At 36.6% G+C, this 14,616-nt stretch overlaps 1 protein-coding gene across 2 annotated transcripts in view; it reads right to left on the reverse strand.

The window, feature by feature from the left end:
• The window catches only part of CC2D2A (coiled-coil and C2 domain containing 2A), a 43,426-nt gene that overhangs the window by 27,965 nt on the left and 845 nt on the right, over positions 1-14,616 (reverse strand). For both annotated transcript variants that reach the window (XM_031588395.2, XM_031588393.2), the window contains exons 2-12: positions 11,251-11,339; positions 10,611-10,712; positions 10,337-10,435; positions 9,457-9,627; positions 9,131-9,284; positions 7,713-7,849; positions 6,125-6,256; positions 5,812-6,021; positions 4,225-4,325; positions 707-847; positions 159-315 (exon numbers count right to left, since the gene is read on the reverse strand). In XM_031588395.2, the coding sequence (XP_031444255.2) occupies positions 159-315; positions 707-847; positions 4,225-4,325; positions 5,812-6,021; positions 6,125-6,256; positions 7,713-7,849; positions 9,131-9,284; positions 9,457-9,627; positions 10,337-10,435; positions 10,611-10,712; positions 11,251-11,339 (1,493 nt within the window). The remainder of the gene's footprint in view (positions 1-158; positions 316-706; positions 848-4,224; positions 4,326-5,811; positions 6,022-6,124; positions 6,257-7,712; positions 7,850-9,130; positions 9,285-9,456; positions 9,628-10,336; positions 10,436-10,610; positions 10,713-11,250; positions 11,340-14,616) is intronic.

Genomic DNA, 14,616 nt, shown 5'->3' on the forward strand with positions numbered 1-14,616 from the left:
TGTTCTACATAGACAGAATATATCCAAATACATTAGAAAGTTTAGTCATGCCTATTCTGACATTGACTTCTCTCTGCGTTACAAGGATAAGCTGTGAACATACTTAGTAGTAATCTAATTTTTGTGAAGCAGTGATGTCAACAATGATTTAAACAAACCTGTGCCTTCTTCCAGGACTTCCATTCTTGTAACTCAGTTTTATACTCCTCCATTTTCTTTTCATATTCTTCCATGTATTCTTCTTGTAATTCACTTATCTCAGCCTGAATTTCTGCTTCATATGCTTTCTCATCTGATCTCTGATCAACTTCTTCCCTTCAAAACAGTTGTACAAACATGATGTATAAATTAATGTAAACACTGCATTAAAGATTATCATATATAGCATAAGTCCACTTCTCCATTAATTAATTCCATTATATCAAAAGCACGGTACGTTAAAAAATACTAGCACAGTCTACAAGAGTTGATAGCAGATAGCTACCATACAAAATGAATTTAATTACTTTTTCTTTACTTGTTAGATTTTAGAAGTGTCACTTTATTACAGTCATTACACTCTTCCCTACTCCAAGTCTGGCAAGCCCAACCAGCGACAGACACTACTCAAATCCTTACTTTTGCACCCTTCACATCCCAAAACAGCTTATCTCACTGAAACCTCACTACTGGCAAATGAAATACAAAGAATGTTATCAAAACATACTTCCTCAAACAAAGCTTCATGGGTGTGTTAGTGAACTTCTGAAATTCACGGAGGGACTTCATTTCTTTCCAAACTTTTATAATACTTTTAAGCAACATTCTATCTTTTTCTTGTTCAGCATCACGAAGTCTTCTGGTTTGCCTAGAAATATATAAACATATGTACAAAATCAGACTTGTAAACTCAGTGGAACAATACAGTGAAAAGCTTAGATACCAAAAGCCAATTGATGTGGTTTTCAATGTGATTGATGGCTGCAGTAGTTTAAATCCAAGGCGCATAAAAACCAGATGAACTTAAAGATGACAGGATTTGGTTTCCTTCACTATCAATACTCTAGGCTCTAGTCTCATGAACTTTGGACAAGCTGACTTCAATTACAGTTCATTCTCTAGAGGCTTCTAAGTCTTCTGAAATACTTATTACAGCTGTATATCATTAAAATCATTTTAAAGTCAATGCCTGTAAACAATAGCCCAGGAAACCAATGCTGCTGCTATGAAGTAATGTGTATTAGAATCACACATTACAAAATATGTTTTATACTTACCATGCTTCCAGTTCCACTAAAAAGCACTTGTAAAGATGAAGTAACGTAGTAACGTAGTAGCCCTACAAGACTCTTTACACAAACAAAAATTAACAGGGCTCTTTTGCCTCAGACTTGGTATTTCACATTTCCACCCTTCAAAACGTTTGTAGAACAGATATTCATTAGCACCTTTAATAATGAACACACTCCGACGTCAAGAACAACAGACTTTTTCCAGTACTACCCTGATAGCTAAACATGCCCAGTACTACTCATGTGGGATAAAGGAAAGAAAATAAGATGTCAACTAAAACATTACTTGTAATACTTGGAGAGCATGGAAGAAAGGGAGCCTGAGTTACAGCTCAGAGAAGTAACACATAATACATTATTTAAAAGCACAAGCAGAGGTAGCAAAAACAATACAGAAGTTGAAATACAGACTTTTTGGAAAGTAAGATGAGCAATTGCTCCATTTCATTAGCTAGCAGTTATTACTTATCCACGTAGCTTGAAATCCCTTTCTTTTCTATTCTACAAGATGAAGCCAGAAGACAAGAAGGTGCTTAAGGATAACAGGAACACAACAGTCAGTAATTATGCCAATGTAATTTATTTTATGTGGAAGCAGGACCGTTCAGTAGAGAATCCCCTCTTCTGAAATACATCAGCCAGAAGAGCAGGAAACCTTCAATCTGAAGCATACAATGATTTCCTCTTCAGCAAATGGAGACAGAAGAGCTGAAACTTGTTTGCAAAGCTTTTCCACACTTAGCTGACACTCCTTACTCAAATCAACAGAAAACTACAGCTCTGATGTTTAGACAGTGAAGAGAACACAGCAATTACGTTATTAGAGGGTGGAGGAAGTATTATAAAGATCCTTTTTGATGCTACCCTCTCTTCACATCTGCAGTTCTTCATGAGTACGCTACACTGACCTCTAGGAAAATGAAATCTTAAAACCGAGACAAGGCAGATCAGATGTTTTTACCTACATATGTGGTCCCAGTTAGGTGTAAAAGCAGGACAGTAAGAATCCTAAGCCTACCTGAGCCTCATGTGCAACAGCTTCCAAAAGAGCTGTTGCCAAGAAGAATTACAGATATGAAAGCCCAAGAGTAATCCCAGCCAAGCTCATCTCACATTACTTCCACAACACTGATCTCACTGATTTCAGTCAAGTTTCTCCTGATTCATAAGTGTGACACTAAGCTGAAGCAAGCACACAAGACCTAGAAAAGTCTTAAGATATCCAGAAGGAATTCTCTAATTGGGATTAACAACAAAGCAAGGCTCTGGGTTTGTGCCAGAATACAAGAGCCACCCTTTCATAGTGAACCCTCTTATTTCTAATCTGCTTTCCCTGGTGAGAGCTCCTGTCTCTAAGGTACTGCATGGTAATTGCACACCTTTTGCTCCTATCAGATGTGTTGAAATACTAATTAAAAAAAATTTTTTTGATGAGAGACTTTGTCCTTCAGTATGAATACTGGAGTATATTTATACTATATTATGTCCTGCACAGATAACAATATATGGCAAGTCAGCATACATAAAGGATGAAAATATGAAGAAGCAACTCCCAAACTAAGAGTAATGTGGATGTATAAGTATAAGCTGGTGAAGGTTCCAAGTCCCATAGCATAGAATTGTGATTCAAAAAAGAATGTGGATTTTAATTTAAATAGTATTACTTATGTGATACACCATAACATTTTAGACTTGTGTGGTTTTTTGTTTTTTGTTTTTTTTAAATTGTTATTGCACAGTTTCAAACTTCTGATAAACTTTCAGATTCCAAAAGTAATGCCTCCTAATTTACTGTGTTGGCCCACGATGTCAGAGGTGGATGTGGGGTGGATGGCAGTAAAGTTGACTCTTCCCACCAATATTCCATTTTGTTGCTGTGCAACAGATGGCAGCAGAGGGGCAGTTTGACAAAAGGGCACATGCAGATGAAGCAAAGGCTCTTGGAACTCAATTCCTCCATGGACAAAGAAACCTGTTGACTGACACACAATGTTTACGGAGACCAAACAGTGGATGTGAACACAGTGTGGTGGTGGGTGGTGTTTCAGTAGTGGTGACAGCAACATGAAAGACAAGTCATATTCCAGACAGCCATGCACAGCTGTCACACCTCTTCACAAGATGAAGAGCACCTTGATCAGCTCATACAAATTGGCTATGTTGAAAAATAGCCTTTTGTAGCTGAGAATTTTCTCTCTCAGTGTGCTATTGCGTTCTTCATATGTTTTAGGTTCCAAAGAAATAAATAGGAAGCATTACTTCCAGAGCGACCTACGTACTAGTAAAAAGGCTGTTCAGCTTAGATTTCCAAAATAATTTAGTTTTTATCATGCTGCTCATACTTAGGGCTCACTAGCTGCCAAAATAAATACTAACTTTCACTACCAAGCCAAAAGCTGGAAGATACTTTTGCTATCCAGTTACTGTCCAAGAACAATAACTATAATATCGTAAAAGAAAACTCTACCATTTTATATTAACCCACTGGCAAAAAAAAATATGACCAACACACCTAAAAATGCACAGTGAATCAAGAGAACGGTTTTGATGCCAAGTGCCCTGTGTAATGAGAACAAGGGAGATGGAAAAAAAACAAGCTTTTTTGTCTGTTCAAACATCTGCTCATCACTTGCAGTATTGTGTCAGCTTCCATGTGTCAGCTGACCTTATTTTAACTGAACTTTAATTGTGCAAAGAACATCAGTAATTTCTAAGTAACCAATACGTAGTAAACAAGTTAGACTACTTTTGAATATAAGATTTCTACCCACACTATATTTTCTTCATATTTTTTTTTTAATCAACTTATTGGTAAAATTTCTTATGCCTTCAAAATTCTTCTAGAACCATTTCCAAGAATGTAAAAGTTCGGCATAAATTATATTCTGATCCAGCACAGAACAGAAAAGGAATACAGTTTTTAGAAGCATTGAGTTAGCAAATCCATACCTACCTGATTTCAATTTTGTATTCAGGTATGCTCTGTTGTGCTGTAGGACCAGAAGCACCAGCACTGTCTATGCTACGCTGCACAGCATTCCTCAAAGCACGCAGCTTAAATGAACAAACAAAAGAATTAACAGATAACGTGACATTTATGAGGCGTACAGTACAATATATCTCTGAATTATCTTGCTTCTTTAATTAGAAGATTATGGTTTTGCCATGTCTGATGTGAGGTCAGTGAGGTGCTGATTTTTTAAGGTAAAATTCTAATTTGGATCCCTAGACACAAGGGACATCTTCTGCCTCAGACCACTGTGTCAGACCTAGACAAGGTGGCAAGACAGATTATGAGAGCTCAGCAAAGAGAAGAAAAACAATAAAAGGTGAGCCTGGAAAAAACCAACAAACAAACCACAACAAAACAGAAGCTTCTACAAGAGCTCTTTGGGATGAAAATGTACCAGGATGTAAGCCCAGGAAGTGAAGAAACAAGAAAAATGAGGGGACATGATGAGTGAGTTACAGAAGCTGGGCAACAGCACAAGAGTTTAAGTGTAACATACTGCATTTTACAACTGGAAGACCAGAAGGTGTGAAGACAAGACAGGCCTGGGAACAACAGCATGGGTTCAAATATACTTCTGAAACCATATTTTGATTGCAAGGGGCCACACCTTCAATTATGACTAGAAGATATGCATCACAGAATTACAGGGGTTGGAAGGGACCTCTGCAGATCATCAAGTCCAACCCCTCTGCTAAAGCACATTTCCTACAGTAGATTACACAGGGAGAGGTCCAGGCACATCTTGAATATCTCCAGAGAAGGAGACTACACTCTCTGTAGACAGCCTGTTCCAATGTTCTGTCATCTTCACAGTAAACAATTTATTCCTACTTTCTGTGTTCCAGTTACTGCTTGTTATCCCTGTCACTGCTGACCACTAAAAAGAGCCTGGCCCCATCCATTTGTCTTCCATACTTTTGATATTTATAAATAGCGATGAGATCTCCTCATGGAATGAGTAAATACAAGATGCATTCTCCTAAAAAAGCTGTCCAAAAACTATCCACAGCTGTGAAGACAAAAGAAAACAGAAGACTGACTATAGGAGATAAATATAAGAAAAAGTGGTGTGATAGAAAATGAAATGATAGTTATCACATGGCTGTAGTTTCTCTTAATAATAATACTGAATGTAAAACCAGAATGGCTAGCAGATCTGCTGGAAAAGAAAGCAAATACAACCAAAGTAGGAACAATGAAATAACAATCAAGGAACAGTTTGTTTAAACAAACTGAACAAACTTGAGAGATCGTACAAATAAAGTAAGCATATCACTGAAAACATACACTGGCTACTACAAATGAATCCCATTGGCATTTGAAGAAAAAGAGGATTTCAAAACAGATTTTGAAACAAAGAATAACTGATTCCAAAATAAGGACCAAAAGGTCCAAATATGTAACCTAAACCTCCTCTGTCTCAGTTTAAAACCATTCCCCCTTGTCCTTCTACTATTCACCCACTTAAACAGTCATTCCCCCTCCTGTTTATACACTCCCTTTAAGTACTAGAAGGCCCAAAAATACCTTGTCTGTGAGAAGTTCAGTAAGATTCTTCTGTTTTCTGGCTAAATACTGATCATACAACTGAGCCAGTTTAGCTGCTAACACATGCTCACGACTAAAACAGGGATGATGTGTGAATATTAGTCCAGAAATATCAATATCCAGTTGAAACGGCCCCTGAAAATCTCCAGGTCCAACGAGATACTGATTGGCAGCTGTTGTTTTTATTGCCTGAAAGTAAATAAATAAAGTAGTAAATGGATTTACAAGTCCTGAGACTTAAGCTGTAAAATAGTTCAGGCTCTCAGTAATAACATAAATTAAAAACACCTACCTTTCTATAGATTGTTTCAAGTTCTGGTGGAATGCCTTCTTCCATTGAAAATACTGGAGGCCTAGTAGAAGACTGTCTGATTGGATTAGGCAATGCTAAGATTCTGCCATCATCACCAAACCATTCTTTCCCCTACAAATGAAGATAAAATATATTGTTTCTTCCATATCTAAGTGACTTGTAAAAAAATAACTATGAAAGAAAAGGTGACTATGAACCGTTTCTGACTAAAGATAAGCTATGAAGTCACAGGACCAAGAGCTTGCTCAAATATATTTACTTAATTTTTTTCTTTCAATGTTGAACGTTAACAGACTCAGAAAAGGAAAAAAAAAAATCAACACAATATTTAAACACTGTATTTTGTTAAATGGCTAGAATTCAAAGAATTGTAGTTTTACACAAGACTGCCACCCACATCTTTAAATTGGACTATAAAAATTATAAAGCAAAGGATTATAAAACTACACAACAGCTCAGAGGGATCATCTATCCAAGCATCTCTCAACTTCTCCAGTCCAGAACCTGAAACCTGAACTAATTAAGGAGCAGCATCTATAAAAGCAGATGAGGTGATGATTGCTATCCATGCTTCACAGATGAACCACTGACCTAATTCATCCCTTTGCTCTCATGAACAGAATCCAAGTAAAGTTTAAACTAGTGCAGTTGCTGAAAGATGCTAGGCTGCCCTCTTATGCACACCTGTTTTAAACTGACTCTAGCTAGAGCCAAATACACTGATGTAGTCACAAAGTAAAGCAGTCCAGAAAATTAAGTGGTTGAAACCAAACAGTCATACATTTTAGACCTGAACTGTTTCATGAAAGAACCTTTCCTAGGAGAAAGTCAAAGAACTTCACAAAAGCTTGGTGCCACAGTCACTTCTGACAGAATTAAAGAAGTGACTTAGTGAGCTTCCGGGTGCCTTCCAAATTCAGTTATTCTATGAACCATAAGAAAATACAGAGTGCAACTGCTATGTTCTAGTTTAAATGTATACTAACCTACACACCACTTAGTACAGCATAAAACCTACCCAAAGCACCTTCTCAGGCTATCCTATCAGCTACTCTTAAACATAACCAGATAATTTACATAACATTTAATTAAACTTACAGTCTGATCAATAAATTTCTACAGGTACATCATTCATGTTACCTTTAGTGAACATGGATGATATTCCACACTGCTTTTGACAGGGCTAGAGTGCCCTGTCCTGACTTTAAGTCTTTATACACACCACTAGCTCTCTTATTAAAAAATTAAGTTGTATTTACTCCTATTTTAGAGGAAAATAAACTGTGGCACGTACAAGCAAAGTGATTTGTCCCTCAACAAGCTCTGAGTAAAGCCATGAAACCACCAGTTTTCTAAGACCCAGTCTGATGCTCTATGTATTGAGAAACACTAAAATACATTCCAACAAAAATCCACATTGCTTGAAGACCAACATAGCTATACATTTTGAAGATGGAAGCCCCAAACTACCACGATGTTCTACTTACTGATGGCCTACAATAGCAAAATCAAATATTGATAAATAAGAAGTCTGAAGAAGACAGCTAAGAATACAATGATGACTTACTTGCTCCTGTCTTAGAATTCTGTTTTCCAAAATATTTTGATTAGATGGTGATACATAGGGCCTTTCCTCTGCATAAAGACCCTCATCCTCAAGGTATCTAGGCTGCATGTTTTCAGGCATCTTCTGAGAAGTAGGCACTAATAAGAAATTATACATAAAAGCATGTAAAATATCTTAAACTTGCCATTCCAGTCTGCTTATTCTGTAACAGCCTATGCTGTGCATTCTTTAAACAAATGGTACTCCATATTAAGCATACTGCCAGGAGTATATTCTTAAGTAAAACTAACAAAAAGTATACAACTGAAATAGGTCATTTTTCTTATCAGGACAGATCCACAGGTTAATTCTATCATGAAAGTATCACAGATCCTCCAAATAGATAATTAAACATTTGCTTTAAATATTCTTTTAATAATTCAGTGGAGTTTTGTTTTAATAGTTTCTTCTCTAATCCTGTAAAACCTTTCTAGCAGTAACAGTTGACTACACAAACATTCTGAAGCCACTCTCAGACAAAGTAAAGCTTTAACTACTATTGCTAGTTTGGTTCAGGCTACTCGTACAAAACACAGAACATGCATAAAAATTCATGTTAACCAGTAACAGCAGGCAGGATTCTTTAAACATGATTTGCAGCATGACTTCACTGGTGTGTATGGGCTCAGTACTTTTTTAAAGAGCGCACTCTGCCTACATCCAAGAAGTGAGTAATTATATCAACAAATACAGTAAGTACAGCAATCCCCTACATCAGAACACAGCAGAACACACTGGAAGCAGTTAGAACTCTGACTAAGACACGAAAAAGGAGAGGAACCAAATGTCAGAATTTTGGTATTTCATTCCAAGCTGTAATGGTAGATAACTAAAATGATACCAGGACAAAACTCATTTCTGTTTCTTTCACTTCAAATATTAAATAGCAAGTGATACCCTTACAATCACAGAAATCCTGATGTTACATACATAGAATCACAGAATCATTAAACGACTCTTGGCAAGCTTGTCATATGGAAAAAATTACAGACGTGTTCAAGTAAATACCATATATTATGGAGCACATGAATCACTTTTAGTACCGTACACTGTAACCTGCTGTATACGCTAAATAGCATAATAGCTAAAGCCCAGTGAAAAAGGGGCCAGCCACCTTCCATTTATCACAGAAGGCACTATGTTATACTCCAGAGCAACCAATGTGCCAGCATGGCAGATGGTGATCTGTGAAGGTTTGCATATCACTGTTAGCCCACTTGGTCAGATCTTTTCAAACACAGACTTACCTGGATGATCAGTGTCAAACACAGTCCTTAAATCTCTCCCTGCTGCCAGTCAGAAACACAATTTTTCAGTAGATCAAAGAGTGCAATTCTATGCAAAGTCCAGAAAGAAAATTGAATGCACCATCTTCATACCTGTTTGCATGCTGGGAATGAACAGAAATTCTTTTTCTTTTTGCAGTTGTTCAGAGTATCTTTCACACTCAGCAGGCTTCATTACTAGAAAATCTTCATCTGTCTGTCCCATAATGAACAGATCAGTATCTTTAACTAGGCGTGCATCTTCATCCTATGGTTCAGGTGCAAACACTACCATTAGTTCACCTATTTCTTAAAGTAGAGAATTTTACAAAGTATACTTCCAGAATTTCTAAGGAAACAAAAGCTGCCATTTTGTATCAGATAATTAAAATTAATTCAAGTCTGATTAAAATTTTGAACATTTATTCCATAGCTCACACCGTTTCATCCTCCTCTTGTTCTTCCTCATGGGTTTCTACATATTCTTCTGCCTCTTCTTCATTTAATTCACTCCTTTTCTGTGCTCCCACCTTCATACCCTCTGGTTCAGGATCAAAATTTAAGGTAAAGAAATTATATGCTTCTTCAGCAGAAGGATAATCATTCTGGGCCTGTGAAAAGAAAAAAAAAAAGTCACATAAAAATGTTTTTAAAGAAACTTAAGGCAAGCAAAACTATCTTTCCACTAATATTAACAGTAATGGCAAGTATAAACACTTGCTACTGGATAGCTATTTGTTCTGAAAGAGACCCCACACAAATGTTCTATATGATTGAAACATTTTTAAATGATACACTATCAATGAGAAAAGCAATGTTTTAAATTCTGGCTATAATACAGATATCATTATATAATGATGGATAATAAAAATGCAGATGAATCACCTAAGAATAAATTTATAATTGTATTTTGCCTGTGCAAGACTGAGGCACCTTTGAGTGTCAGGATGAAAGCTCCATTAGAAGAATTAACATGAACATTTTTTGACTATAAACATTTGTGTTCCTTTAACTAAGAGTTGATGCATTCAATTGAGAGGATTTTAAAAGAAGGAACATTTTCCTCCAAGCTCCACAAATTGTGTACAAATGGATATACTTCATTTTATAAAATTAAATAACCCCATGTCATTCTTATGTTTGGTTTCTATCTCATACTCCAATTCTAAGCACATACTGTTGGAGAATTTTTAAATTACACAAACTCCTTTTCACTGTTAAAGACCAAGTTCTGCTTGCTTACTCAAACAGAATCACAAAGCCATATAATGCTTAAATAAAATTAATGTCAGTTATTGAAATGAAAGACTTGGTACTTACCTGTGACTTCTGCTTGAGTTTTTTCACAGAATCAGAAAACTTCATTTTTGATGATAAGAGAGATTCATCCCATTGCATCTCTCCAAGTTTATCACCAGACTGAACCAAAAAAATATATAAGTTTTAACACAACTGTTCATCAAAAAAGCAAGCAAAAAACCACATTAAAAGCAGTAATTGGAGAGGTTCCTTTCAACAAAAGCAAACAATATAATTTTAGTCACAATAAAGTGAATGAAACTGATCTTCTGTAGTTGAGCCCTAGAGCACTTACCCCTTCATCCAGTCTGAGTTCTGCTTTCCTTTCTCTGATGCTTTTTAAATGCCTTGGCCGTGGACCCAGGTCTTCTTGAGATAAAGCAGCTTCTGCTTTTGTCTAAGCAAAAAGAAAAAAAAAAAAAAAAGCTCAGTGGTAATATAAAATGTAATGGTACCAAAGCTACAGTAATTCCCAGGAACTCAACATCTCATGCATGCTTGCATTAAGGACTGAATCTTTTAACCATAATAATCAGCTTAAGTGCTTTTTAGACCTAGATGTTAATACTCTTTATTAAACTGCAGAGTAAACTTGCAAGCAAATCCACTCATTTCAAAAGAGCGTAACAACATTTTTGATGAAAATATACAAGAATCTTGTAACAATTTCATAATTTTAATTACTACAAAGAATAACTTTTGTATTAGAAACAACTGAAATATAAACCTCAGGAAAAAAAACAAAAACAAAACAAAGCATGAGAAAGTCACTGGAAAAATAACTGTACCAAAGAATCAATCAAATATTAATTCAGCCTTAGAAATAAAAAAGCAGATAATCCAATCAGTCACACAGAACACTAGGAAAGCAAACTGAAGCTGTTGGTACTTCGAAGAAGATAGCCAACCAAAGAGGACTTCTGAAGGACACGCACCCTGGCTGCTTTTAGCTTCTCTCTCATACGCTCCCTGATGGAAAGTTCTGAAAATCCCATTCTTGATGTAGAAGGCACAGGGGGCAAGCCTGAAAGACAAAACATACAGTGACATGATTAAATGGACTGTTTTGTAAAAGACATCTTAAATTACGTAAAATAAGCCTATTTATAGCCCACAGACTCCCATGTTCCAACAAAAAGCGTGAGGAAATAGAATTTTGTTTGTTTTTGCAATTCAGATCTTACAGACCATTAATTTAAATGCTTTCGTGGCAACAAATCTAGCTTTTACAATATGCTCTTACAGAATTCCTATTTGTTGTAGCCTTTAAATTAGTGTTCCCAGAAAGTCCAGACTTTTCTTTCCAAAATTTAAAGTGAATGAGAACTCATCTCCAATCAAACTTGTCAAAACCTCATTTTAATTTCAGGATTGATGGGATTCCTTCCCCTTACCTTCTACATCAAATAAATAATGATCTCTTCTGGCAGACTCAAGCCACTTCTGTAGAGTGATCTCATACCCTACTGTATACCTCAATTTCTAAATAGAAAGGATAAATAATTATCCTGTTGTTTAGAAAAAACTACGGTCTTGGGGACAGAAACACGAAGGAGTGGATGCCTACAACCCACCCTCTCATATGAAGTCAAATGATTCAGTGTATACTATAAATGAGATTGCATGTGTAACCAAATGAGTGAAGTTCCACCAACTTTCCGTACTGAGCAGAATTACGTTTGTGCTCTACACGTTACTTGGAGGCAGCACCCATTTCCCTTTGATTGGGCTGCACCACCACATTAAGAGGGTCACGTTTATCCTCTTCACAAAACCCTCTAGAATATCTTAGCTGAACATCGCTTAGAAACCTAACAGCTTGAAAAGTGATCAGTTTAAGGCTTCTCTTATTAAAAGAATTCATTAATCTCTTCATTAATGAAACAGATTCTAGTTGCATCATTTTCTCCTCATCTGCCAATTTGAACCAGCCTATTTGTAAATATTTAGAAGACAGTAAGAAACAACAGCAGGCCTATATGAGCCAAGATGAAGTTGTCAAGCCAGCTGTTCTTCAAGAGTTCTTCAAGAGGCATTTTATCCAGCCCTGAGATGGTTTAGGAAAAGAACAGGTTCTGAGTATGTACTACAGAAAATGTCTGCCATTAGGAAATATTTTGACAGAAAGAGGTGCATATAGATTGAGACCTGGAAGTCACTAGAAAACTACATTTAAAAAGATGAGCAAGTAACAGTTATTAAATTCCAAGTCCATACTGTTTAGGAATTCTCAGAATCTGCTGAAATGAAGATTCTGTGTACAAGATGAGCAGGCAAAAAGTATCAGAAGTCCCATTTACTGACAGACTTCACTCCTAGCTACTGGAACTAAGGAAAAAAAAATAAAATCCTTTTTCACAGAACTCTGTTCTATTTTCTGTTTGTTTTACTCCCTGGAGGTATTCAAGGCCAGGCTGGATGTGGCTCTGGGCAGCCTGATCTGGTGGTTGCACGTTGCAGGGGGATTGAAACTAAATGATCACTGTGTCCTTTTCAACCCAGGCCATTCTATGATTCTGTGAAATTGAAGCCTACAGAAAGTTCCTGCACGCAGAAAGGCTGTGTGTCTCCCAGAGAGGGAAATGATGGACTTAATTACAATATAACAAGCCTCTAAAATCAGCTGTGGAATATTCATCATTGCAAGTCTCCATGGTATTTTTTGTGTTTAAAGCGATCCTAATCCAGTGTGCAAAAACATACTATACTTCATTGGAGCAACTGTTTCATTTCAATTTCATCCCAATTAACGAAAAATGCAAAGCAACAGATAAGAATCTGCTTTCAATTTTCTGAAATACGTGACAATTCCCCACAAATGCTTCCAGACAAGTCAGGGTAAAGTGAACAACGTAAACATTCAAAAATAGTGCAGAAATACTCAGCCATCAATTACAGCATCTGCAGAACTGATGTTCCGCATGTAGAAGATTTTCTTCATAAATGAATCAATATCTTGTGATAACAGGGGAATGATGGTTTTTGTATGAAACGAAAAACATTTTAAGCCTTTAATAGTTGTGGCAAAATTAAATCAATGCATCAATTACTGTGAGATTCTGTAGTTCCTTGGAAGAAAGATCACACAAATGTTTACTTTATTTCTCTGTGCATGGAATTTTATCCTGCTTATGTGAACGGGCTCTACAGCCAACTAATTTCTTCTTAGCTTTAAGATATATTTATGAAGCGGGAGAAGACAGACATCTACAAAAGCACTATGTTGCAAGATCATCTTTTCAGGACTGCATCAAAGCAGTTCACACCATGTTTTACATTGGAAGCACCATTATCCTACAATATCTCTGTATTTCACTCCATACAGATATGAGCTAGCTACACAGACAAAATTTGGAATTGTGATTTGTTATTCTGACTACTGGACTGATATATTGCCACATTTTTCAATTTAAGAAAGGTAGACAGGCATCTAAAATGGCACAACATGATACTAAATGAAAACAGTAAAGTTCTACCATTGATTGCGTTAGTCTTTTCTCTTTATTTTTCTAACTGAACTGCTGAAGACCAACAGGAACAAACAACATCTGCCGTGACTATGAGAAGAAGAAATAGCTGCATTATATTTTTTAAGGAAAGTTTGCCATAACGGGAGCAGAAAGAGAATGTGAACATATAACACAAGCATGGAAGGAAGCAAACCCTTGAGGGACATCATGAAGTGAAAGTTCTGCAGCTGTTTACCATCACCCACTTGCATTAAAATACAGTTCCCTTTTCATAAAAAGGTCTGTGTGTGTGTATTTTAACACCACAGAGGCACTACAAACAAGGAAGCAATACAAGAAGTAGAGAGCTATTCCTTTTTTAAGATGAGAGTCTTTGGAAAACAAACAAAACAGACGGATGAACTGTACTGCTATTAAGCAAACCACTTTAATTCAGATCACCACATGCTCTCACTCCATCACAACAAAGCTAACAGAATTCCAGAGAAGAGGGATTTCAGAAGAAATTGACTTTTTATTGAGTAGAATCTCAGAGGAAACAAAACGCTTTTCAGAAAGGAACTAGCGGCCAATTCTCCTTTCAGTGCACTGCTGTGCTTTTTATTCTCGGAAAAAGGAGTTTCTGCAAAATAAAACCACCGTCACTAGAGGGTGTCTCTCGGTTTCCTCACAGGATCCAACAGTCTGACAGCTGTTGGCCTCCAGGTGCCTGCAGCACGTCCCTTCCTGGAACAGGCAGGCACAAAGATCTTCAAAGAGAAGCAAACACTCCCACACCGCAGGTGCCCACAACAAATACCACACTCTGGTAAAATAAGCCTGAGGACAATA

The sequence above is a fragment of the Phasianus colchicus genome, chromosome 4 (assembly GCF_987193195.1).
Source record: "Phasianus colchicus chromosome 4, bPhaCol1.hap1.1, whole genome shotgun sequence".
NCBI classification, from domain to species: Eukaryota; Metazoa; Chordata; class Aves; order Galliformes; family Phasianidae; genus Phasianus; species Phasianus colchicus.